This window comes from Podarcis erhardii, assembly GCF_964252035.2.
Source record: "Podarcis erhardii genome assembly, chromosome: 14".
In the NCBI taxonomy this organism is placed as follows: Eukaryota; Metazoa; Chordata; class Lepidosauria; order Squamata; family Lacertidae; genus Podarcis; species Podarcis erhardii.
In genome coordinates this window covers 44,954,820-44,982,300 of record NC_138503.1, presented here as the reverse complement: position 1 = coordinate 44,982,300, position 27,481 = coordinate 44,954,820, and the positions used below count along the sequence as shown (strand labels likewise).

The 27,481-nt window shown below is 44.2% G+C and overlaps 1 protein-coding gene across 2 annotated transcripts in view; it reads left to right on the top strand.

The window, feature by feature from the left end:
* Positions 1-14,236: 14,236 nt before the first annotated feature.
* The window catches only part of LOC309329184 (ubiquitin carboxyl-terminal hydrolase 22-A), a 102,516-nt gene continuing 89,271 nt past the window's right edge, over positions 14,237-27,481 (top strand). Inside the window, exon 1 of one of the 2 annotated variants that reach the window (XM_081839845.1) lies at positions 14,237-15,396. In XM_081839845.1, the coding sequence (XP_081695971.1) occupies positions 15,271-15,396 (126 nt within the window). In that variant the 5' untranslated portion in view covers positions 14,237-15,270. The remainder of the gene's footprint in view (positions 15,397-27,481) is intronic. The other variant, XM_081839844.1, reaches the window with a different exon arrangement.

Below are 27,481 nucleotides of genomic sequence, written 5' to 3'. Positions count from 1 at the left end.
AAACAGAGGCTCCGCGTATAGAGTTCTGCCTCGAAGACAGGGGAAAGAATCTTCTAAGAGGGAGGGTTTTTGGGGGATACAGCTGAGCTTATTAGGCGCAAATTGGCATCACTCCTTAGATGGGACAGATCCCCACTGAGTGGTTCTTCATGGCTACCCAATAGCGCTCCGTAGGATCCAGACTTAAATTAGTATAGTACATACTGTAATCCTTTTATAGATAGGTAGCCGTGTTGGTCTGCCATAGTCAAAACAAAATAAAAAAATTCCTTCCAGTAGCACCTTAAAGACCAACTAAGTTAGTTCTAGGTATGAGCTTTCGTGTGCATGCACACTTCTTCAGATACACTGAAACAGAAGTCACCAGACCCTTCTAAATAGAAGTCACCAGAAGTCACCAGACCCTTCTATTTAGAAGGGTCTGGTGACTTCTGTTTCAGTGTATCTGAAGAAGTGTGCATGCACACGAAAGCTCATACCTAGAACTAACTTAGTTGGTCTTTAAGGTGCTACTGGAAGGAATTTTTTTATTTTGTAATCCTTTTGTGTGTCTGTATGCAGATGCAGTTGCTTTTTTTAAAAAAAAAAAACAGCCAAAATCAATAATAAAATTCAAGTAACTGGAGTCAGCCAATATGCCCCCACCGAATTTTATCCTCACAACAACCCTGTGAGGTAGGTTAGGCAGAGAGATTGTGACTGGACCAAGGTCACCCAGCAAATTTCATGGCTGAGTGAGAATTTGAACCGAGCATCTCCCAAGATCCTAGTCCATCACTCCAACCACTGCACTCCACTGGCTCGGTGTGTAGGGTGTGTGTGTGGTTTGATCAGTTTTGTCTAGGGTTGTTGTGTAGTTGAATGATGTTGATGGTTGTATTTTGTGTTTTCGTAATATTAATCATGTTTTTATGATGTAATCCGGTCACATTTTGATGCCTCTTGCTATATTCTGACGTTTTGTATAATACGATCTTAAACTACATTCCATTCAAAGACCTTACAGTACAGTGGTACCTTGGGTTACAGACGCTTCAGACTCTACTAACCCAGAAATAGTACCTGGGGTTAAGAACTTTGCTTCAGGATGAGAACAGAAATCGCGCGGCGGCAGCAGTAGGCCCCATGAGCTAAAGTGGTACCTCAGGTTAAGAACAGTTTCAGGTTAAGAACGGACCTCCAGAACGAATTAAGTTCTTAACCCGAGGTACCACTGTATTTATAGCAGTCTTCTGCAAATGACACAAATGTTGCAGTTTGCTTTGTTGTTGTTGGCATCTGTCTGTCTCGAGAGGCAATGGAGTGTGCCTTTGGGGGTGAGGTCAAACTGCTGCATTAGCAGCACTGAAGTGACTTCCCCAAGGTGCAAGACTGGGCAGTGTGTGTGTGGGTCCTGGGCTGCCCAGAAGAGAGGACCCTACTCCCAGCCTCACTGATGTAGTCCAAAGGAAAGCAATTTGTTTGGCACCCTCTTGGCTGCAGAAGTTTCTGGAACAAGGCATACAAGGCTCCATCCAATTGTCTTAGGGACTCTGCTCCAGATTTGTGTAGGATTTACTCCTGCAATTTTCTACTAATTGACTAATTAAACAATCCATACGACCTTTTAAACTGTGGAGGTTTATTGTCTTTGTTTGTTACTATAGTTAGTATATTTTTTGTGATTTTATATTGTAAACCACCCTGTGGTCCTCAGATGAAAAGCGGCATAGAAATTAAATTGATAATAATAATTCTTATTATATAATTCTTATGTTTGTTTTTTAGAGATACTTAATCACGTGGTTTAAACTGCGGAATTCCTATGACAATTGTTAGTAGTAAAGTTTGGTTCCAAATGTGGAATTTGTATTGTATACCTTATATTCATTCATTTTTGTTTGTAAATGGTAGGGATTTCTGTTGAAATATGAAGTGGGATGTAAATGAACAAAAATAAATAAAATAAACAAGCCATGTTCCCTGACTTTCCCCCAAATTTTATCCATATCATGACCCTTTGCAACCTTCTAAGGACAGCAGCTCAAGCAGGGAGCATTATAGAATCATAGCATTGGAAGGGACCACAATGCAGCAATCTTTTGCCCAACATGGGGCTCAAACCCATGACCGTCAGATTAAGACTCTCATGCTCTACTGACTGAGCTATCCCAGCTTCCAGGCAGGGAGCATTATAAAAGGTAAGGGGCCCATGACCCAGTGAAAGCTAGCCAATCAGGACAAATGAGGTTGCCCCACTAACTTCAGTCTGCCCTGCCTGCCTTCCTACTTAACAACAGTTCAGTGGGTGGCAGTGCCTGTCAGTTTCCTTTTCCTTAATCTTGGAGAATAAAATGCAGAAGTAGAACCATGTATGCCTCTTTCAACTCCTTGGATGAAAGGTCAGATACAAATCTCTTTACACCCTTCATATCACTCCACCCACTCAATTCTCACTTCAATAAAATACTCTGAACATTGGACTAATTATTTGAATCACCAATAATGGTCCACAGAAACATTAAGAGCCCCCAACAACCGAGCCCTTCACAGGAATGAGCAGAATACAATCCTATAGTAAAGATTGTATTCCCCATCCTGCAGTTCTGTCAGATCACTGCATGACCTGATATCCCACCTCTCATGGTCACCAGCGTCACATCTGCTGCTCAGCCTTGCTTGGCATCAGATAACTGCTGTCAGCCCAGCACCGCCACCTGCCTGTCTGTAAAGTTGAAACTGCAGCTCCCCCAGGGCATTCCTCCCACCCCCAGCTGGATGCTCCATATGGCAGCTGGCCTTGCGCTCATAGCTGCCTTGGGACTTGCACTGACTCAGGAGCAAACCTCTAGTTTTAACAACATTCACAATTAGAACTGGAAACTCTGCTAAAGCAAAGCAAAATATGCAGGGCATAAATCACTCAGTACCTAAAATCCCTCAAGTGGGTTGGCTGCTCTCAGGCAGTATGATGGTGTAGTGGTTAGAGCTGTTGGGCTAAGAGTGGGTAGACTCAGGATCAATCCCTGCACAGCCATGATGCTCACTGGGTGACCTTGGACCAATCATGCTCTCTCCACCTAATCCATTGAGCGTCTTGGGCTTGCTGATCGGAAGGTCGGCAGTTCGAATCTGCGCGACGGGGTGAGTTCCCATTGTTCTGTCTCAGATTCTGCCAACCTAGCAGTTCAAAAGCACACTAGTGCAAGTAGATAAATAGATACTGCTGCGGCGGGAAGGTAAATGGCATTTCCGTGTGCTCTGGTACTCGTCCCGGGTGTCCCGTTGAGCCAAAGCAGTTTAGTCATGCTGGCCACATGACCCGGAAAGCTGTCTCTGGACAAACGTCGGCTCTCTTGGCCTGAAGCGAGATGAGTGCCGCAACCCCATAGTCGCCTTTGAGTGGACTTAACTGTCCAGGGATCCTTTACCTTTACCTATCACACAGCCTAAACACTCACTTAAAAATGCAAATAACAAGGCAGCAGAAAGCATACAGTGGTACCTTGGGTTAAGAACTTAATTCGTTCCGGAGGTCCATTCTTAACCTGAAACTGTTCTTAACCTGAAGCACCACTTTAGCTAATGGGGCTTCCCGCTGCCGCCACACCGCTGCTGCACAATTTCTGTTCTCTTCTGAATAATTTTTTATTAACTGACCAATCACATCAAATCAAACCAAATTACATAAATTCAAAATTACACAGCCGAATTTTAAGTTTTTGTTGGGGGTACCCATATTTCAAGTTTCGAAGGGGATCCAATCAACTTCTTGCTTCTTGCTGCTGTTTTAATGTCCACAAATCTAACCTTATGATGTTCACAGTACTATCCAGTCCTTTCTTATTGTTTTTCCACATCTCTTGTTGTTATTTTCATATATTTTTCCTTTCTCTTTGTGACCTCTGATAGTATCCACAAGCTGGTTAGAACAGTTTGTAATCCTGCGTGGATATTATTTTTTTTATCCAGTACCCATATCCAGACGTTTTCCATATAACATCACATCCATACATCAAAACAGTCTTAGCGTCATTAATCTTCACCAATCTGCCTCTGTTCTCAAAACCTTTGAGGAGATTCACCAGGAATGCAGTCTGAAAACAAGTCCGTTCTGTCCTCCTGGGTATGAATCCTTTGGCAAGATGGCGACTCCGAATTAATTGCTGCGCCATTCCAAAAGCTCTTATTGCTTCTCGATCTCCATAAAGCATACTTTTGGTTAAAGTTTATCTCCACACAGACCTTAATCATCCTGCTTGGGTCAGTTCAACTGACGATTCTAATGAGGAGGGGTTCTTGTAAATCACATAGAAGGAAAGTAAAAAAGGTCCCGTCCCCCCCATTCAGTCCCGTTGTCAAACATACCCAGCCTTTGGTGTATCTTCATCGTAAAATATTCCTGTTTCTCCAACCCGTCATCTTCTTTCGCAGAGGTCACTTAAATTAGCAGACTTCACTCCCCTTCTTCACTTGAAATATGTGCATTTGCTTCTTTTGTAATTAATTATTCCAAATTGCTGCAGCTAGTGCGCGATCAGAAACAGCGTCCAGGAGAGCCGAGGTCCACACGGGGGCATTCTGCCTAGGGCCCTCACCCCCTTCTTTCGTATTAGGGGGTGATTTATGGGCACAGCAGGCAAGGGCAGTGTTCCCCATTTCCTTGGGGCAACAAGGGAGGCTGCCTACTCCCATAACAGCCTCTTAATTACCCCGTGTGGGTCGGAGAGATGGTATTGTCGGCCATCTTCCAATGCGCCCCTAGTGCCCCCCCCCCCGATTTCTGTTCTCATCCTGAAGGAAAGTTCTTAACCCGAGGTAATATTTCTTGGTTAGCGGAGTCTGTAACCTGAAGTGTCTGCAACCTGAAGGGTATGTAACCCAAGGTACCACTGTATTTTTTATGCAGCAACCCAATGTCTGAGCAGTAAGAGACACCAGCACTTGCCCCACCAGGGTTCAGCCACAACTGTGGGAGATGAAAACTAAACACAGCAAGATCAGCCATGCGCTGGGAAACTGCGATTGACTGCACCACGTCGTTGGTTGTGCAAACAGTGAAACAGACACATTCATAAGCACCACATTGATTATGTCTGTATGGTCGGGCTGCAGTTGTTGCGGCCTCTCCCATTTTTTCCACTGCATCCTCATCACCTCACGCCATCTGAGCAAACGGAGCTCCTTTGACGGAGCTTCCCTTCATTTCGTACAACACCGCAGCGTTCCCCAGACAATTGCCGATGGATTTCCTGAGCTGCAGAAAATGCTCAGCCTTGCAGAGCTTTTTCTCAAGGATTCCGCCCTTCCGCAACCTTCCTTTGCAGAGAGTACAGGCATCATCCAGGCGAGGAAGCGCGGCGCGCTTTGCCCATGAGATGGCGCTTTGGATCCGTGGTTCAACTGCAGCTATTTCTTCCCAGCGAGCCTTTAAAAATAAATAGATCTCGCTCTCTCCCCCTTCTGCCTCCCTCCACCATCCCTGTGGGGGGATACTTATTGATGCTGGAGAGAGAGGGCAGGTATAATTGGATGCTACGGTGAGCTAGCAACCCACCCACACTTGCCCCCCCCCCACCCCACCCGCCAGACTGCTTTTTAAAGCTCTGGTTTTCAAAGCATGTATCGATGCTGTTTTGCTGCGGTACGGGATTGAATTCTTTCCATGTTTTTCTGTTCCCACAAGGAAACAGCTTCAAAGACGACGGCAGAGGGAGAAGAACCTCACCCCCCCAATCCACAACCTCCGATGGTGGCAGCAGGCCTTTAAGGGAGGTTTAAAAATGCAGGAAGGCAACCATTGCCTCTTTCTTTGTGAAAGATTAAAGAAATTTAAACTAGCAGCTAGAGGGTTTTTTTGTATCTGCTTTTGAATTCAAGAGAGGAGTGCCTCTTCAAGGTCAATGTGCCTTCCTGTTTTGCAGCCTCCCTCCCCTTTGGAAGACTCCGCATTGATTTTCACGAATGCTTCCAGCAGGTAAAGGCGTTGGAATGGATTGCTGTCAACCATCCACGGATTTCAGGTCTCTTTTCCCTCCGCAAAGAAGGCCATTAAAGTGTTTATTCCTCTCTCCAGGATCATTGTGGCAAGGAAATAAAAGTCTGTATTTAAAAAAAATTATATATATTTAACTAGCATATTAACACCAAGAAGATTATCCGAGACATAATGAGGCAAACATTGTTATACAAGGATGATGATTCACAAAATGCACCACTTAAAGCACATGGGGCCCCAAAGCACACCCGTTTCTGCTCAGCAAGGCTGTGATTTCACCACTTAAAGCACATTACTTCCTCCAAAGAACGCTAGGAAATGTCATTTCTTCAGGGTGCTGGGAATTGTAGTTCTGTGAAGAAGAAGAAGAATTTGGATTTGATATCCCGCTTTATCACTACCTGAAGGAGTCTCAAAGCAGCTAACATTCTCCTTTCCCTTCCTCCCCCACAACAAACACTCTGTGAGGTGAGTGGGGCTGAGAGACTTCAGAGAAGTGTGACTGGCCCAAGGTCACCCAGCAGCAGAGACGCAAACCCGGTTCCCCAGATTACGAGACTACAACTCTTAACCACTACACCACACTGAAAACTACAGTTCCCCAGATTGTGTGGGTGCCTGCTTTATATATGTACGTTGCATGTGCAGCCTATCCCTTTACTCTGAAAGCGCCTTTCTTTGTTTGTTTGCATACTAAAGTGCATCTTGTACCTTCAGCACAGCCAGGGCTGGCCCTACCATTAGGATGCTGCCCCACGACCACCAGCCTCAGCTGGTCCCCACCTGCCTGCCTGCCTTCTTATTTATTTGTTTCATAAAACCTGTGCGGTTGCAGGGAAAAAGTCAAAGTGGTTTGCAACAAGAATAAAACAGGAAAATTATCGGCAAAACCAGTTTAAAACAACGTATTTCAAACCTTTGTGAAAAAATTAAAACCAGCAATAATCTAAAAGCGTAAAGATTCTACGTATCTGGGTAGGCTTGTCTAAACAAAAATGTTTTAAGCAGTTGTTGTACAGAGCATAGAGAAGGTGCTTGCCTAGTGTCAATAGACAGGGAGTTCTAATGTGTAGGTGCTACTGTACTAAAAAATAAAATAATTTATTAAAAATGCAGAACACGTATTATCCGGCACTTGCCACAGTGTCAGTTCAGGAGATTGAAGTGGTCGAATGGGTTTATACGGGGTAAGGCAAACTCGCAGGTAAACTGATTCAGAATTGTTAAGGGCTTTTTGTTGCTTAGTCGATTAGTCGAGTCTGACTCTTTGTGACCCCATGGACCAGAGCATGCCAGGCACTCCTGTCTTCCACTGCCTCCCGCAGTTTCATCAAATTCACGTTGGTCACTTCTATAATACTGTCCAGCCATCTCGTCCTCTGTCGTCCCCTTCTCCTTGTGCCCTCAATTTTCCCCAGCATCAGGGTCTTTTCCAGGGAGTCTTCTCTTCTCATGAGGTGGCCAAAGTATTGGAGCCTCAGCTTCAGGATCTGTCCTTCCAGTGGGCACTTAGGGTTGATTTCCTTCAGAATGGATAGGTTTGATCTTTTTGCAGTCCATGGGACTCTCAAGAGTCTCCTCCAGCACCACAATTCAAAAGCATCAATTCTCCGGCGATCAGCCTTCTTTGTGGTCCAGCTCTCACTTCCATACATCACTACTGGGAAAACCATAGCTTTTTAAAAAAAAGATTATTAGTTTTACATACTCCATACTTCAATTACATATTATATTTAACTTTACAGTGAGGCCCTATCCCACACCCCTGAAAGGGTCCCGATTTGAGCAGGACACCCCACACAGACCGTTATAGTGTTTGTGTGTTGTGTACTGAGTGGCAAATAAAACAGCAATGAAATCACAGCACATCTGACCATAGCAACGTTACCCCAACAGCTTTAAAGAATGGTGGGGAACCTGTGGTCCTCTCGAAGGTAAGGACTACAATTCTCATCATCCCTCACCACTGGCCACGGTTGGGATTGATGGAGTCCACTAACATTTGGATGGCTCCTCATTCTAAGTGCACACACCCCATTTATTTTAAAGCGGCCATAAAGTAAGTTATGCAAAATCAAGTCCATCTAATATGATATAGAAATACATAGCAATGTAGATATATAAAAATATACAGAATCAACCAAGTGCTTTACACAGCATCAAAAATCATGCACAGAAGTGCCTGCAGATTTTAAAGGCATTCAGCAGCATTTGCTATCTGGATAAACAAAGCAGAAAGGAAGCCAATGGAAATGGATACATGCTAACAATGGGGTTTTAAAAAATAAAAATAAAAATAAAAAAGACCTGATAGGGACATCAATTCAGAGATTGGCACCACATAATCAGGGGGATTGTCCTTGGTACACAGGGACAGTTGGAGTGTTTGAGAGATTGAATTGAATTTACTTTCTGAATTAAAACACACACACAGAGAGAGAGACCTGGATGTCTGGAGATTCCTCTTGAGCCCGGCATGAATTGCTGTGGTCCCCAAAGGACTGTGGAACCATGTGCTCAATTGCAGGCAGTGAAATCAAACCATGCATTAGCAAGTCCTTAATGGGTTTGCTCAGTGAAACCCAGCTCCCTTCATTAATCAGGAAAATCCTGAAAGCTAATGATTTAAATGCTGGGAATTAAGACTTACTGATTACTGGAGCTGGAAGGGGGGGCGGTTGTTTGCCTCCCTGTGGAGATGGGGAGGGGGGAATAATTTTTGTGCAGGTGTGCAACATGATAGCCTGAGACCGCTCAGTGCAGGAACCCCTGATCCTCAGGTCGCTGTTTTAACCACATGTTTTGTATGCTCTCTTCTCTGTGTGGCTTAAAAAATAAGGAGGGGGGGGAACCCCTAATATTTACTCACATATTAGCATTTCACAGGTCTTTGACACATTTCTACAGGTAGTTTCAGAGCTGCACTTAGGTAATTTGAGACCCTGAACGTTTCTCCGATGAAAATAGGGATGTCCCATCCCATAATGATAATTTTACTATTTATACCCTACACATTTTACTGGGTTGCCCCAGCACTCTGGGCAGCTTCCAACATATATAAAAACATAATAAAACATTAAACATTTAAAAAACTTCCCTATACAGGATTGCCTTCAGACCACTCGGGGGTTGAATAACTCCATACCTTCCAACATTTCCCCAATGAAAATAGGGATATCCTAAGGAAAAGCGGGACATTCCAGGATCAAATCAGAAACCAGGATGGCTTCTCTAAATTAGGGATGTCCCTGAAAAATAGGGACGCTTGGGGGGTCTGGTCCTTGTGCCGCTTTCAATGGTAATGTGTATCTTCTTTCAAACTTATTTCAAAATGCGGTAAGCAGGTGCTGCTGAGATTGGTGGTCTTACTGCTTGCTCCAGTGAATGGGGACTGCTTTCTTGTCCCCAAATCCTGTTCCAACTACACCACTGGGAAATTCCAGGCTGCGTTTATGCTCCATGGCCTCAGATCCACACCACACATTTAAAGTCCCTTCAGTGCACATTGCTGTCCCCCAAATAATCCTGGGAATTGTAGCTGTGTGAGAGGGAAGCTACAGTTCCCAGGATTCTTTTGGAGGAGTCATGTGCTTTAAATTGTTGTTGCTGTTGTTGTTGTTGTTGTTATGGAATAGGACATCCCTATTTTCATTGGAGAAATGTTGGTGGGTATGGATGCTGCCATCGTCTCTCTCAGAAGCCCTTCTCTGTGTGCCCCACCCAAGGGTGGCTACACAAAAATATGCCTTTCCTCAGGGAAACACAGCTGGCACCATCATTTTAAGTTTTCAAGCACCAGGCTAAGACATTTACATTTTCTCTGGCCTTTAGTAATTAAGTGGGCCCCTATGATGGTACTCATTTCTTTAACAGGGTTGCAAAGAATTTCCCTTATTAATATGTTATTGCGTGAGCAGTTTGTGTCTTTTTGCATTTATTGTTTTAACTTCTCTGGTTTAAATCATTTCAGCTGTGGTATTTTATCTTGCTGAGCAGCTTTGAGACTTTTCCTTTTGTGTAAAGTGATTAATTAACACAATTAAATAATCACAATATACTATTTTTACTGTGCTGTGGGACAGGGTTTAGAATGTCCTCCTCAGGTGACGAGGTGTTTTGGATCAGATAGGCTGCCATCGGTATTGAGTTAAGAAGATCTAGCTCTGTAGCCAGAATCTGGTGTTTTGCATCGTTTGATGCTGTGGTCGATTCATGGGAGAAAAGGTAGTGTTAATCACAAGACCTGCTCCCTGCCTCCAGTGTTAGACAAATCATGAAGGCTTACGAAGAAGCCTCCAGAGCTGTTTGGTCCTTTGAATAAAGAGTTAACTTCACAAACGTCATGAGCTTTTACTGACCTGCTTCCTCACAGAGGTCTTTTCGTAGCCAAACAGCACATTGAACAAGCTGCATTTGCAGGGAAGAATTAGCTGGTGGTTGATGCTGTCATTCCCAACCCACAACATCCTTGCACAGGCCGTTTCCCCCCTGTAGCACCATCAGGACAGGCTTTTGGGGAACGCATGTCCAGGGCTCCACTCAGCAGAAGGAACACAAGGTCCCCCAAACGCAGCGAAGCCACGTTACCATCTAAAGAGCTCTTCCCTCAAGTAAAAGCGCTGAGTCCAGAGTCTAAGATTAAGTGTACCTCTGCATCTCTCCACTCCAGCAAGCCTTACACCTGATCTGGGAGCCTAGCAGGAGTGTTGGGAAGGAACAGTCAACTGTAGAAGTGGTACAAGAGGGAGGCAGAATTAATAAAATCTGCTTCCATCTGCCTTGTTGTCTCTTAATGCGCAGCTAATTTTTCAGTAGTTTCAGGATTTCTTCAGTAGGTTCCCCAAGGCCTAGTGGTGTTGATTTGCTTCCTCCCCATATTCCCTCCGCCACCCCAACATTAGGCCTGCCTCAGCAAGGTAGAAACTTTTTCTGCGCCCAGGTGTAACTTCAACAAGCACAAACCTGCAGACTCCAAAATAAACAGGAAGGCGGCTGCGATGTGACAATTAACTGCGTGACAAAAACATGCCACTGTTTCCCCCTTGTTTTTTGTTTTGACGGTTGTTCAGCAGTATTATGCTTGCCTTGATTGTACGGGTTCGAATGACAGGCAGGTATTTGCAGAAACACACCTCGGTGTATAGAAAGATTGTGGGTGAGGACCTGGAACAATTCTGAAAGTAGAAGTCGCATGGACCTCTGCAGCGCTCACGTACTTTGAAGGTGCAAGCTTATACTTGTCTGCTCAGAAATACATCCTGGTGAGACGTACTTCCCAGAGACGTGTATTGAGTTTACAACCTCAGCCACAACAAATATGGAATAGGGCAGCTATTGCCATGCAAAATAGGGAGTGGCTCTATCCTGGCTGGTATCTTCTACCCTGTAAAAAAAAATTGAGCACATGTGCTCTTTACTAAATGCATGGTGGCAATCTATTCAGTTCATTGCAATCATTCTGTATTTTCCAGGAATGGTTGCTGCAGGCATTTTTTATTAGCTTGCTCTCCTGCATTCAATAGCCAGCTGCTATAAAGGTATTTAGCAGGTGAGGTGAGGGACTTGATTGGTGATCTCAGTGTATCCAAGGACAGCTGAAACGGATTGTTTTATTTATTTAAAGAATGTACAAACCATGCTTCATTAAAACATTGTGGTAGTGTACAAAGAGGAAATAAATAAAATCCAAAGCACAAAAACACTGTTGCATGCCACCCTAATGTCTGATCAGTGCAAGATTCCAGGGGTTCCAGGCGCTTACCCCGGGTTCATGTTTCCTTTTGGCAATGAGGCACAGAGAAGACTGTGGTGTCTTTATACTATATGGTTTATTTACATGTATAGACAACCTGAGTCTGTGATGGAGGGTTTCATAGCATCAACACCCCAAAGGTTCCTGTTTCTCCCATAGCTGCAGCTTTGGATTCAAACAGAAATCAAATATTGTTCTTTGACCCTCTCTCAAACTTTCTGCTTTACTTCTAGGTCACATCACTGCTACCTCTGCAATCTCTGGCTTTATCTCCACCTATTTGCTGTCTCCCACAGAGCCCCTTAATGGTTCTTCACCCAGGCTATCACCACACCAGGAAACTAGCTTGGCTTGATTAGATTTTAGCACTTGTTGGATCCAGGGATTAGAGGGGTCTGGCACTCTCAAACTCGTAACAATACATTAAATCCATCTGTACAGCCAACAGGAACAATGTACAACAATGCTACTTTGAAAAAGTCTGGTTGATTAAAAATAAATTAAAAATTGAATTGTTGGTGCTATCCTAAATTCCAGAGCGAGCCTGTCCCAAAGTAGTTTGTTAAGGTTTGCTGGGAACTGTAACTCTGTGAAGGGTAAACTACAGAGCCCAGAATCCTGAGTGCTCTGGAAGTGTTTTAAAAGTATTGCTTGTACTCCGCTTCTCATCCTAGCCCACCTCTGAGTGTCATTATGAAAATAAAACAGCCCTATTTACACCACCTGTGGCATATGCCATTATTGGAGGGTGGCTGGCATACTAATAAGTTGTACATGAAATGTGTGGAGGTGCCAAAGCACATCATTTTGTATGCTGAACGTCCAAGGAAAAATATGATCTCCAGTTAAGGCAGGGTGGCATCCTCAGCCCCTACCCAGGTGCCTCTTTCCAGACCTTGGGACTTTCCCCAAGCCACATCCTTCACTGGCCCTGCTCTTCACGCTCCTTGAGGATTTTTGCAAGGCTGAAAGATGTCCTTGAATTGTGCCAGGATGAAGAGATATGATGTGCTTATTGATTGGAAGTTTGGAACCGCTGACTTTTGTAGGGCTGTCATCTAGTCTACTACACAAATTTTAGAGGCATGTCTGTTGCTCCGCTCACTTTTGCTTCTTAACCCACCACTGGAATGTGGCCCTCAAATGGGAAAATGTTCACCACCCAGGCATTTAAAGGAACCCCCAGTGGCAGGCTGGGGGGGGGGGGAAACCCACTCCTCCTTTACCTGAGATTCTGGACAGCCATGTCTAGCCAGGGGAGACAAGAGGGCTAGATGGATCAAAGGTCTGGTTCAGCAAAAGTGAGCTTTGTATGTTTATATCACAGGGCTTTTAAAAACAAGTGACATCTTATTAATCACACCCCCAAACCTTCAACCCACTGGAGGCCTCAGGTACTAACTTTGTGCTAGTCCATGATAAAGGCATGCCATCATAAAATTGTGTTAAAAGTCTTTGCCTAAAATACTCTTTGCTGTTTGCTGCAATGCACTAAACACTCCTACCCCTGCGGAAAAAGAACTCTGCTGCCTTATTAACTCCGAATGCACTCCTGTATTTTATAGGCAAAGACACACATATACATACACACAGTACTGTATATAGAAACTATTATATGTGGGGCATGATTCAGGAGGGCGGAGAACGGCTCTTCCCGCTACTGCATATGTTCACACCACCCGAAGGAAATCCTTTAAATGTAACAAATGCAAGGTACAGCGGCGACGGCAGGGAGGGAAGCCTCTACTCTTCCATTGCTCGTGTGAAGAGTTGCCCAGGAGAACGCAAAAACAGCACGTGGAGGACCACAAGGGAGGCGGCAGCAAGGTCAGCTGGGTGGAGGAAACGCAATTGCCCAGCAGGGCTTGCTCCGGTCGGGCAGTGGCTGCACTGGTGTGTCGGCAAGCAGGGCTGAGGCTTGAATCTGCAGAACCGGAGCCGGGCAAGAAGAAAACGGGGCATTTGACAAGGGCTAATTAAGCATCATCCTCATCATCCAGCTCAGCTCCTCCCTCCTTGCAAGGAATCACTGGGGTAACAGAGAAGCTGCAAAGTTAAGCGGATATGACAGCAGCGGCGCTCTGTGTCCCCCCCCCCAGTCCCGCACATCCTGCTTGCTGCCTGGGGGAAGGCGGCCCCTTTGCCCTGACATCGCTTCCCCAGCCAATCCGCAACCCGGTGACGTGAGAGCGGCGGGCGGCCCCTCCAATCCACAACCCCGCACCGCAGCATGTGCTCCTTTCCCCCCTTGCCCTCCCCCTCCTTTTCGGTTTCCCAACTTCCTTTGTCAATCAACGGGGCCCGAGGGTGGGACGGGCCCAGGCGAACCCGCCTTTTCTATCCCTCGCCTCCTCCCGCTGTAAGGGAAGGCGGCGGCGGCCAATGGGAAGCGGGAGAGGGGAGGGACATAAGCCGACGGCTACCAATAGGGCCGCACCCACCGGGCCTCCTTGCGGTTCATGGGCGAAGCGCTCTTCTCTCTCTCTCCCTCTCTCTCTCGTTTTTCTCTCTCTCCCCCCCCTCCGCACCCCCGCTCCTTTCCCAGTTGGTTTGTCCCGCTACGGGCCTGGCGGGGCTTCGATTGAGTTCGCTCCGTCTTTTGAGGAGAGGACCATTACACATCGCAGAAAAGGGGTGGGGGGCGAGAAAGGGAATGAGATGAGAGAGAGAGATTTAAAGAGACACGAACCCCGGCGAGCTCGCGAGGCTGACTGACTTGAGGGGGAACCGGAGGCGAAGAACACACCCCTCCGAGCCGGCCGCCCAGCAGCGGCACCCGCGCCCCTCGCCGCCGCCGCCAGGGCTTCCCTCTCTCTCTCCCCCCCCCCCCTCGTCCCCGCTCCTCCTCCTCCCGTGAGGCCTCCATGAGGTAGCGCGCGGCGGCGGCGGGCAGCGAAGATTCTCCTCAGCCCGCCTCTCTCTCTCTCTCTCTTTGCCCTCATCTTTGTGGCGCTCTGCCTCCTCAGTGGCGTCGTCGGCGTCGGCGCTTTGTTCGGAGCAGCCGGGGGCGGGGCGGGGTTGAGGCGAAAGCGGCGGCGGCGAGGAGGCGGCGAGGAGGCGGCGAAGGAGGAGAAGAAGAGGCGCAGGAGGAGAGTAAAGAGGGAGGAAGAAGAGGAGGAATCCGAGGAGGAGGAGGAGGAGGAGGAGGAAGAGGAGCCGCTCCCCTCCCCCCCCGCCGCCTCACGCCGCCCGCTCCCCTCCCCCTCCGCGCACCGCCGCCACTGCAGTCGGCGGGGGCGGCGGAGGCCGCGCAGCAGCCCTGAGGGGGGTGGCGGCCCGCAGTCGCCCCCCTCAGCGACGAAGGAGCCGGACTGAGGAGACCCCTCCTTCCCCTCCCTGTCGTCCCCACCACCCCGACAATATCCCTCCCTCCCGTCCCGGCTCCCCTTCCCGGTCTTCGCTCCCACCCAGCTCCGATTTGGGATCCCCCCCGCCTCAACCTCCACCCCCCTTCGTCTGCCGCTTGCTTCTTCCTGCTCCTCCCGCAGCCTAGCAGAAGCCGTGCCGGCGGGGCGGGCGGATTGATGTGGGGGGGTCTGACATGAGTCCGCCGGCCGCCGGGTGCTGCCATGTGACCGGCTTCAAGGTGGAGAACTGGAAGCAGAACCTGAGGGTGATCTACCAGTGCTTCGTGTGGAGCGGGTCGGCCGAGACCAGGAAGAGAAAGGTAAGGGGGAATAGGCGGGTTTGGGGTAGGGGGGGGGGTGGAAAGAGCGGCGGGCGCGCAAATGGCCATGCGAACCCCCAGCAGCAAAAGCGGGGCAGGCTCGGGACGGAGCGGTCCAGGCAGATTCTCCCTTTAATTCTCGGTTGCAGCGATTCCCCGCTGGGGGGCAGGATTCCTCCTTCTAACCCCCCCCTCCCCATTTCCAAAATATGCCTTTAGCTCTTCCCCCACGGGATCAGGGAGCTAGTCCCGCATCGTTTGTCAAAAATATTTGCTCTGCCTTCCCTGCCCCTAAACCCGCTTTTATTCGGCCGTGGGGAGAGCAGGAGAAGGAATGCTGATGGGGCTCCCATTCCCCAGACGTCGAGGCTTTGAAATATGGGGGTGGCCGAAGCAGCCGCCGCCTCCTTTCCTGTTGTGGGTGTCGGAGGGCGTGAGGGTTTCCCGGAATCGGACAACTGCAGAGCACGCCTGGGAAGGGGAGGGATAGAGCAGGAGGGAGGGAGAAGCGAGAGCTGCCCAGACAGGGCAAAATAGCATGTCCGGCCTGCTTTTGTGCACTTGTGGGCTTCCCCCACCCCCGTGGGGGGGGTGTAGGGGAGGCATTGCTGTATTATTTTCTTAAGACTGCCTCTCTCAATCGTGGGCTGTGTTTGACACGGAAATAGCTGCCTTTTTTAAAAGTTAAGTGGAGGAACACCGAAAAAGGGGGAAGTGGCTTTCTGTAATCCTTGCCCCCAGCGGGTGGCTCTATCGAGCTGAGTTACTTATGAAGGGTGGTTTGGAGGGGGTAGGAAAGGTGGGTGGGTGTAGGCTGCAGAAGGGAAGAGGAAGGGGTGGGGTTGGGGGAGTGGGATGGGCGTGGAGAGGTCGCCCTGCGGTTTGAGCAAGTTATTGGGGTAGAAGCTGTGACTGGACTTGGAGTTTCTAGGCAGGCAGAGGAAGCAAGTCCTGTTTCCAAGGACACAATAGGTGGAAATGATTCTGCACACCATTGATGCATGTGGATTTTAAAAAAATAATCTTAAAAATCATATGGAACAGCATCTGAGTATGTTGGGGGGGGGGACCAAAGGTATATGTGAGGGAAAATGGAATTTATACACAGAGATGGGAAGTGCTTCGGTCACATTTAATTTCACTGCATAGTTAGTCTAGAGGGAATTCAAACTAAAGATACACTGTGAAGAAAAACTGTCTCTGTTGCTTTCCTGATAATTCAGTTCTGTAAACATTTCTCTCTTACATATGTTCCCCCTTCCTTCTTTCCCTCTTCACTAGTCTCCAACTGCTTTTTGAGTGGGTCTTACTCATAGTACCTCATGTAGAGGTTGATGAAATCAAGTTTTGCAAACTGAGAAACAACACAGTCAGTAAACCAATGGTACAAAACATATTCAACTGGAAAAATACGTTTTTATAAATCCTAGATGTCAAGTCAGTGCCAAACATCTATGTGTCAGGAATGAGCAAATTTCAGATTCTGATGTGCTTGAGTTAAATTTTTTTATGTCAACTGAATATAGTGATTTATACCAGTGGCTTTCATGAGAATGGCATATGTTAGATTTGTGTAGTTATATGGAGGACTATTTGAAGGGATATATGGGAAGGTTAGGTGGTTACTGTTGCTGATTTGGTGTCAGTGAGGCAGGCATTTCTCTTGGTTTGATGATGCAAGAAGTATCAGTGTACCTGTTTTTTCATGAAAATAACAGCTACTACAAGTGTGTGTTTCATACCTAATGATTACTTAGCTGTTTGTAGATTTTGCATTCTGGGAGTTTGTTGTTTTTATGCACCATTAGGCCCTAAAACCTGCCTGCAAATTACCAAGGCTTGGTCTACATATGCAGCAGAATGGGATGATAGAGTGGACTGGACCACTTCAGACTGCAGGTTTTTGTGGAGAGGGGGTAGTTTTGCATGCCCCCCAACCCTTTCCTGCAGATAGAAAACTAGCATCACAGGGGAAAATATATTAGCCCACACCTCTTTTTGCTAGTTTTTTTTTATATAGGAAAAATTCATAATTCATATAGGTAAAATTGCGTTTCAAAGGGCTACAGTTCTTCTACCAGTTTTTCTACCTCTCATTGTGCTGCAGATTCAGATAATTGCATTTAGGATTGAGCCAGGCAATGCTTTGTACCTTTTGGGATGGTTCAAAAGAATGAGTTTCTAAATCTCACTACGTTTCTTTACACTAATAATTTTTGACACTGTTGAGGGAAGTAATACAATAATGGTTCTTACTATAATGTTGGAGGCAGAGAACAGTGGTAATGGCTGTTTTAGAGATCTTGCACAATATTTAATTTGAGCCTTTTTCTTTCTAAAACTGTCATAATTTAATAATTTTCTTCATTTGTAAGCTTAGGCACTAAAGCCAAACTTTTGGAATTTCAAGGAAGGTTGCCTTTTGTTGATCACACCCATAATTTCATCATGTGGGGTAGAGGGATGCATTTGATGAAGAGGAAGCATTTTCTGCTAAAGTAGCCTGATAGCTAACCTGTTCTCTAGAAGGATGCTGCAGTGTTGGAGTCAGTAGATGTTTATTTTGGAGGCCATTCTTCGCAGGAGAGATTTCTACTGCTTTATTCTACTTGGTATGCAAAAATGGAAAGGAAAAATAGTGTAAATGGGTGCTTAGATGGTTGAAGTCAGGCACTGAAGATTCAGTGATGGGAAAGGAAACACACAATTGCCAACATCTGTCTCCAGCAGTATTGATGGTATAAGATTCAGTAATTAAAAACAGTCCTTGTCAAAGGAACACAGCCTTGCAAAATTACATTTTACTCTATGGACTATCCAATAAATAACTGAAAGATTGTATCATTTGATTTTTTGATATCTGCTTCCCTGTTTTATTTCTTCCTAGGCTTTGCATCTTAAAAATCCAGATATCAATATAAACTGCAGGGGGCAGAAAGTGTCAATTTTTGCTTCCCTACTCGACTGCCAACATTGCTTATTGCCTTGATTTTGAAAGGCTGTTTCTCTACTATTTTGCTACTTTTACTTTCCATTATTCTCCCCTGCTGCCACCAGTTAATGCAGCTTTGGTCTTAAATTCTTAACTCTTTTTTTTTATTACAGAGAAAGAACGCTGTTTTCCGCATTAATTTTTGTACTACTGCAAGTTACTATGTCATAAAAACTGCACTGTGTAGAATATTTAACAATCTTCTTTGCAAGACAAGAGTTGAGTGCAGGTGACACTCAACTTATGCAGGGGTTACATTATTGTATAAAGCCAAAATCGTCAAAACACATTAGGTGCTATAGTGGGTGGGATTGCTATAGTATTTAGTGTCTGACATCCATCCCCTTTTTAATTTTTAAAATTATTTTTGCCAAGCGCGTGAAACTGAATGTGCACAAGTTAAATGCATGTAAATTGAGAGTTGTTCGTAGCTTGACAATCTGGAAACTGCTCAGATCTCAATCAAGACAGTTTTATTTCATATATGTTTTGGGCCAGTAATATTTAATTAGAAATTAACAAGAATTGCTAAGTGGACATTTGGTGTATCTAACATAGTAAGATTGGTATGATTCTACAAGTTTTAGAAGTGAAAGGATTGCCTAACTAAAAGCACATAACAGCTACTTTAATTCAGTGGCCTGAATGTTAGATGAACTATGATTATCATTAGAAAATCTGCAAGGCTTGTTTAGAAGCTAGGCCTGTTTCTTTTAACAACCACTTCCTCTGACCTGTTGTGGCACTGCATCACCTTGGCTCTATGCAGAATTTAGATTTTTATTGACATGGGTATTGCACAGTTTAACTGCATATTATAAATATTATTTTGGATTAGTTATGGATATATCCTTATGAGACAAGAGTAGTACTTCTGTTGCAGAGGTTGTGGAGGGGACTTGCATAAGCCAGAATGTGCATAGCTAAACTGCACTACAAAATGACATGAATATCAGCAGCTTTGTATATGTAGACTATGATTTTGACTTTACAACAGTAAAACAAAGTTTATATTAAATTATGCCAAACCTGAAATGGTTTTAAATGAAACTAATTGGTATGTGTACTGTTGTGTACATGGTTTATTTTGTAATTACTTAAAAATGACAAAAACTGGTTGAGTGCAGACCACAATTCTGAATGATTCTAAAGCGTTCATTTAAAATGGAAACAAGCCTTGCTACTTTCAACAGAATTTGATTCTGTAGAAGCTATTGTTACAATGGCTGTGTTCTTTTACCTACACCTGTCCAAGAACACTCCTTTGCCACCATTTCTACTTCTTCATTCTGTACATGATACACATGCATATACTTGCTTCTTCTCTCACAATGCTCCACCTTCTTGCCTGGCTTCCAGCTATTTCCATTTTGCCTTTCTTTCTCTTTACTTGACAAGTGATTTTCACAGTAGCTGTATAGTCATGCTTAGCTGGTTGGTGGTGTGGGTGTGATGGTATTCTGTGCTTTTTAGGACTTCAGTTCCTTTTCCTCACTGGAGTGCAAGAGGTGGGCCCACTTCCTCTCGTGTGCTTCCATCTTGAAATGTGTGAGGCAGCTGTATTATACATGCTTTCTTGTTAGATCTCTCTCTCTCTCTCTCTCTCTCTCTCTCTCTCTCTCTCACACACACACACACACACACACACACACACAGAGAGAGAGAGAGAGAGAGAGAAACATACATATACAGGCAACTCCACATTTGCACGCGTTTGGCACTTGTGCGACTGCTGACGTGTGTGCCATTTTTCACACCAGAAGGGGGTGGGATGGGCTTATATATGTCCCATGGATGTGCGCGGTGCCTTGGAACGCAAGCCTTGCATAAAAAGGGAGTTGCCTGTATATAATTCTTGTTTTATTATTGAATTTGGCTAGTCTTTACAGTTCACAATAAGGCTAAAAATCTGACTAGCTGAAGTCAAGAACAGGAAACTAACAGGTTCAGTTTTGTGGTAAGTGCAGTAGGAATGTAATTTTGGGGGCGGGTGAGGGAACTATTTGGCCAAATGGTAAGTATCTGATGGTTTGCGAGTTTACTGGAAGGGAATGAATTGGCACCAAAGTTTAATAAGAAATGGCTAATATATTTTGAATCCTCAAATATCGCATTGGGAATTTATTTTCTACCAGTGCAGATTTCTGAGGCTTACGTTGCTGTTGGTACATCTTCATATCTTAAGGATTCTGAAGACTTGTTTCTGAATCGCTTTGTTATCAGAAGAGTGACGTAAATAGAACTGACTGGAAATGAGCAAGTTGAGTTAATTTGTCAAATCTGCCTATAACTTGCAGGACATGTCTGTTTTCATTCTGGAATGGGTGGTGAGTTTTGGTAATCTGCTTATGACAGATGTGACACTGTCCTTGATAGTGTAAAGAAATAATTCCTGGGGAGGCTTATTGTGTGCTTTGTACTTTCAGCACTGCAGGATGTTTTGGTTTCTTGTATTTCTGTAGCTAATGAAAAATAAGTTTAAAATGCCAGTTGATTGTTTACCTATTATTTGATGGAGCATCTGAGCGCCTGACAACTGTCAAATACAGTGGTACCTCGGGTTACAGACTTACCGTAATTCATTCCAGAGGTCCGTTCTTAACCTGAGGTACCACTTTAGCTAATGGGGCCTCCTGTCTCTGCCATGCCGCCGGTGCGCGATTTCTGTTCTCATCCTGGGGCAAAGTTTGTAACCCGAGTTACTACTTACGGGTTAGCGAAATTTGTAACCCAAGGTGTTTGTAACCCGAGGTACCACTGTACCCGTATGGAGGTAGCAATCTACCTTTTTTTAGTTGCAACATACTCTTGTCTGATATTAAAGGCATAAATAAGTGCTCCTTTCTCCTTAGTGAAAGTTTTATTCAGGAACAGGTATTGTATTTTAAAAGCTCTGAACTTCTACCTCAAATGTTCTGTCTCTCCGTGGTTAGCTTTCATTTTAAACAACATTTTTGATTGTCCACAGATTGAAAACCTTTTTGGACCCATGGGCACACTTGGATTTTAAGAGTGCCCTGGATACTCCTCAGTCTGGTTGTTTCTCGCGCCCCTTCCCAACAGAGAAAAAGAGAATGCATACACACTCTTTGCTTTTCCATGAGTATGGGTAAAAAACTAGTTCCAGTAGAATTTTCCTCTTTCCTCTTGAATTTGCAAGGTTTTAAACAGAATCTCCAAACACTACCATCAAATTAAAGCTTGCATATTTGCACTGCATAGTCAAAAATAAAAAACACAGAAGATCAGGATGGATTTTCATGAATTTTACATAGGATGACAATAGAAGCTCCAACAAATTACAGATCCCACCTGTGCCCACAGAGGTGACATGTTTGGTGATGGTATTAAAAAGAGCCCTTGTAAAAATTGTGAGGATTCATAAGGATCTGTGTCTCTAATCTATGTTTTTGCACCATGGTAGTGCTGGAAAGCATAATATCCATGATTTTCAATGGAGATAGACGTGATCTGTGATTGGATGTGGAGGGTGGGGGTGGGAACTTGTGGAAAATTATGCATTTTCAATAGGATCAGTTTTATTAGATTTGATGCATACTCTCTCACACACCATCTTTCTCTGTTCTTTGGCACTTCTCTCTCTTGACTTCTACTGTACTCCACCTTTGGCCTTCTTGCTTCATTTTTCTCCCTTCATTCCTACTTCCTTCTTTCACTTTTTCTCATTTACTCAGGTACTGATCTGAGCCTTGAAATGAACTGAAGAAGTGAGAAAGAGAATCATTCTTCTGCACCTTCATCTCCATGTGCTTTTCAGGGATGGAGATGGGGAAGTAACCACCCTTTGTACCTCATTATGGAGGTAAAAGTAATGGAGAGAGAATTAGAGGCTTAATGGGCTCTAGGGGAAGTCCTCAAGGGTCCATGGTGTACATATGTACTGCTTTGGCAACTCCGTGTTTAGGCTAACCCATGACTTCTGAATGAAAGCCAAGAAGAACTATTTGATTCTTGAATATTGTTGCCATTCAACTGTACAGCGGTACCTCGGGTTACAAACTCTGCTAACCCGGAGGTAGTACCTCTGGTTGAGAAGTTTGCACCAGGATGAGAACAGAACGTGAGCCTCAGGTTAAGAATGGTTTCGGGTTAAGAATGGACCTCCGGAACGAATTAAGTTTGTAACCCGAGGTACCACTGTATTTGCATTATTCAATTCTATTTGCATCACTTTGTTTGTCCAGTTCTTGATAATAGTAGCTTAAAATTTAGTTGCATTGTTTCAACATCATTAACAAACTTAATAGTGAACAGAATTGTATGAAAGAAACTGATGCTATGTTACTTTACCAGTCAAATATTTGAAGGAGTAAATTGACTTGTTTTCTATACCAGCTGTAGATTGGGCCTGTCCAAGCAACTTTTTTCAGGAAATGCTAGAAATGTTATTGGATATCAATAGATAATTCTTGTGTTTCATTTGTGTTCTGTATGGAATTATACCTTGCAACTTGGAACAAACCTTTGTTTTTAAACATAGCAATAGTTGGCTCCTGGGGAAAAATGTGGCTTCATAAATCATGTAGGCCAGGGGTCAGCAAACTTTTTCAGCAGGGGACGGTCCATTGTCCTATGCCCCACAAATAACCCAGAGATGCATTTTAAATAAAAGCACACATTCTACTCATGTAAAAACACACTGATTCCCGGACCGTCCGCGGGCTGGATTTAGAAGGTGATTGGCCAGATCTGGCCCCCAGGCCTTAGTTTGCCTACCCATGATTTAGGCTATACTATGGTTTGTTTCTGGATCCCTAGTCTTATAATCTTTTCAAATGTAAGGATAGAATCTATATACAGTGGTACTTCGGAAGTCAAATGGTATCTTCCGGAAGTCCGTTCGACTCACTTCCGGGTTTGTGGCATTCGGGAGCCAAAATGTTCGACTCGCAAGGCGTTCGTCAACCAAGGTACCTGTATTGGTAGTCTCACTGCACATTACCTAGCTTGAGGATTATGTATCACCCACTCTTATTCTTTGCTGTCTACTTAAATTTAGGGTGAAATCTAATGCTATTCTCAGTCAGAGTAGGCCCCCTGAAATTAATGGATATGGCTAACTTAGGTCCATTAATTTCAATGAATCTGTTCTGAGTAGAGCTGAGCTACTACCCTTAATGTTAAACTTATAAACATCTAGTCATAATAAATTCAGATCTATGATATATTCAGCTGTTACTTCCTCCAGTAGTGAGGTTTGTAGAAGTACAGCCTGCCCCTTTTTTAAATTTAGGAGCGCTCTCTAAATTAATTTAGGATTAATTTGCCTTTCTTTTAATCTCCTTTTGCTTGGAAGAGCAAGGCCACCCAAAATGAATTAGTAGAAGGAAAAATTATATAAGTAAATAGATATGAGTGATAGGTACATCATTTAATTCCTTGGTTTTATTTTATTAAATAGGGGAATATACTTGGATTGCATTTTTATACTCTTTTAAAAGGAAAAGAATTTTCTTGAATTTAGTCTGATAGGAATAGTTCTGGTTGAAGTTCTCCAGCAGTTACTTGAGGCTTTTCTTTATATTTGATATTGTTATTTGAACAATTAAAGAGAAATTAGAATTTTGATGGCTATAGTGGAAAGTTTAGCTCCGCGTAGATGTGGCTTAAAATGTACTTTTTGTCTTGTTAGTATTTGTGTGTGACATGCTGTAGGGCTAAACAATACATATTTCATTTTGGAAAGAGAGAAAGAGTAGGAACAAACCGGGACTGCTTCTTTCCTGTTCCACTAATGTTTCTGTTAGATCCTTTCATTTGTGACAATGGGGTACAGTCCTGCTAGCTGCCACTTATTTCTCTTTTAAGCAACAAAGAAGAACACTCCAGAGATATGAGAAATTGTCTGTCAATTGTTATGAGAGGCCTGGAGAGGAACACTTAAAATGCTAAAATGTGTTCCATAATTAACCACATTAAAGTCTAGAATCATTGTGATGCTATGGCTGTGAACATTTCCTGGAGACTGGTTTCCTTCCAGGGTGTCTCACTTTAAAATAAAATAAATAATAGAATGAATGTCACAAGAAACAAAAATAAGCTATGTTTGTACACTAACATAGGCCGTACAAATTACTTTAGAAGACACCCTTCTGCTTTGAGCCTTGATTGTCTGCTTCATTTCCTATTTAAAAGTATGCTTTAAAATGTCAGTATATAAATGATAACTTCCTTGTTCAATGACTTGTATATGCAAATGTACCAATTATATGACTGCCAGACATGTAAGTATTTTCATACTAAAATTTATTGATGAGATTTTGTCCAGTGTCATGAGTCATGACTATAATGAGAAAACTGATTGTCCAGCAGTCATGGTGGTTGTAGAGTGCAACTGTGTCTGTACAACATGCGCTACTTAGGTACCATTGGAAGGATGGAGATCCTAGTGGAAGGGGTCAAGAGAGGAGAGAGGCAAAATCAATGGTTACTGAGAAGAATAAATGATAAGGAAGATCTAGTCAGGACCCAAATAACTATGTAACTAGTTTCATGTGGCCAAGTGGCTCTTTGATTTGTTTAGCAGCTCCTATTCTATACAGTGGTACCTTGGGTTACAGACACTTCAGGTTACAGACTCTGCTAACCCAGAAATAGTACCTCGGGTTAAGAACTTTGCTTCAGGATGAGAACAGAAATCGCGTGGTGGTGGCGGCAGCGGGAGGCCCCATTAGCTAAAGTAGTGCTTCAGGTTAAGAACAGTTTCAGGTTAAGAACGGACCTTCAGAACAAATTAAGTTCTTAACCTGAGGTATATAGTGAATCCGAAGCAGCTTCAAAAGCAGTTTGTGTTGTCACAGGAATGACCAGATCTGGTAGCTTATAGGCCAAATATATAATAGGAAGTGACTTTATTTGACACATACACACACACACACACCCCCACTGGTAGCCTTTCACATTCTTAGCAATTATGTGGTAAAAAAAGAATTTAACTTTCAAAAGGGTTGTGTGTGTTTGGTTCCACACATTAATGTTGGCATCCCTCTTTAGCATGCATGAGGCTTTGTCACAGCTGATAGCCATGTGCTCCGTTATAGCCTTTGTGTATCACTACCTTCACTGTGGCATGCATCAACGGGGGGGGGGGGATGGCAACATATATCTCTTGGTTACTGGGTTGCAATCTGGAAAGTACGAGTGGTTCTTGTTAACACAGAAGTTGGCTGTACATGTAGCATAATGTTTCACGGTTCCAAGAAATGAGAAACTCCTGCTAAGTGCGCATGAACCATTGGGCATGCCTGAAGTTGTTTTAACTTTATAACTAAGAGTTTTATCCCAGTTTCCTCCAAGGAGCTCAGGATGGTGTACACCTGATCATCAACTTTGGCAGGGGGTAGCTGGCTAGTGTGAAGTATCTCAGAAGCTGGACAAAGGAAGACAACGGATCAGAAAATGGCTAGTTGCTGAACCTGTTCAGCATTGATCCCCATCTCCACTATGAAGAAGCAAAAGGAAATACATTTATGGCAGTGCACTTCTTTTTTAAGTTTCATGGCTGAGAGCATAGTTGCAGTGATCACAAGCTTAGGTGGAGCTGCATTCCTTGACATGGGGGTTCTGAATATAAACAATTGATTCATAGGATAAGCATAGCAATTAGTAAGTGTTGGGATTAGTGATCTGTATTTCACCCCTGTTGGTCAGTGATATTACTGAGATACAGTGGCGTAGCGTGGGTTGTCAGCACCCGGGGTAAGGCAAGTAATTTGCGCCCCCTAACCCATGGATTTGCGCCCCCTAACCCGTGGATTTGCGCCCCCTAACCCTAACCCCCAGATGTTGCGCCCGGTGCGGCCGGCCCCCCCTGCACCCCCCACGCTACGCCACTGCTGAGATACAATCACTTCAATGTATACATCTGCAGCAATTGTAAAGTGGTAAAAGGAGATGAGAGAATTGGGAGATGTATATGGAATAACACATCTGCATTGGTCCTGGGGCAGTCAGATCTACACCTAAAAAAAAATTAAAACCATATGATTCATTAATTCAAATAGCACATTCATGCCTCGGTCTAGGCATATTTCTATCTGTTTCCATGTACAAGTAAATGTGCTGTAATTCAGATGAATTGATTTGCTTCTGACAATTTGAAAGGTGACTTGAGTTATGTGTAACTACCACTCGCAGGGCAGTTCCCCTTACCTATGTCCTGTACAAATAATTAAATATTCGCTCCCATTAAATAACAGACATTAGTCCATAATCAAGCTTTGCTTTGAGTTCACATACAATATTTTGTTGATAAATGTGAACTTGTGAACTTTATTAATTAACATTAATCAACATTCTATTTCAGTTTCTCTCATCTGTTCTCTGGTTGCCTTGCCTGTGGTTTAATGGTGTTTGAAATTAACATTCCTCTGTCTAGGAATCTTGAGAATCATCAGTGATGTTAGTTCAGTTTTCAGAAACATTTCCCAGAAGTTACAGTAATATGTGAAGATTTTGAGATGTGGCATATCAAAGGTATCAGTCTCCAGAGTAGTTGGTACTCTTTCAGGCCGGAATAAAGTAGCCAGACACTATGTAAGGTAAAGGGCCAGTTGTGGCCGACTGGGGTTGCGGCACTCATCTCGCTTTATTGGCCGAGAGAGCCGGCGTACAGCTTCTGGGTCATGTGGCCAGCATGAATAAGCCGCTTCTGGCGAACCAGAGCACCGCATGGAAACGCCGTTTACCTTCCTGCCGGAGCAGTACCTATTTATCTACTTGCACTTTGATGTGCTTTCGAACTGCTAGGTTGGCAGGAGCAGGGACCAAGCAATGGGAGCTCACCCTGTCATGGGGATTCAAACTGCCAACCTTCTGATCAGCAAGTCCTAGGCTCTGTGGTTTAACCCACAGTGCCACCCGCGTCCCAGATACTATGTAGTTTCTGGTATAAAAAGTTGAGAATTAAAGACTGTCCTTACGACTTTTGAGGAAACTCGAGGTCTCCCTAATTCAGTCCTTGGCATTGCAACATTTTTGTTTCATCCCTATTGTTCACCTAGTTGCTACTTAAAATATCTTCACTGGATGAGATTGCTAGGCAACCTGTTACATTGCCCAGTTCTGAAAGCA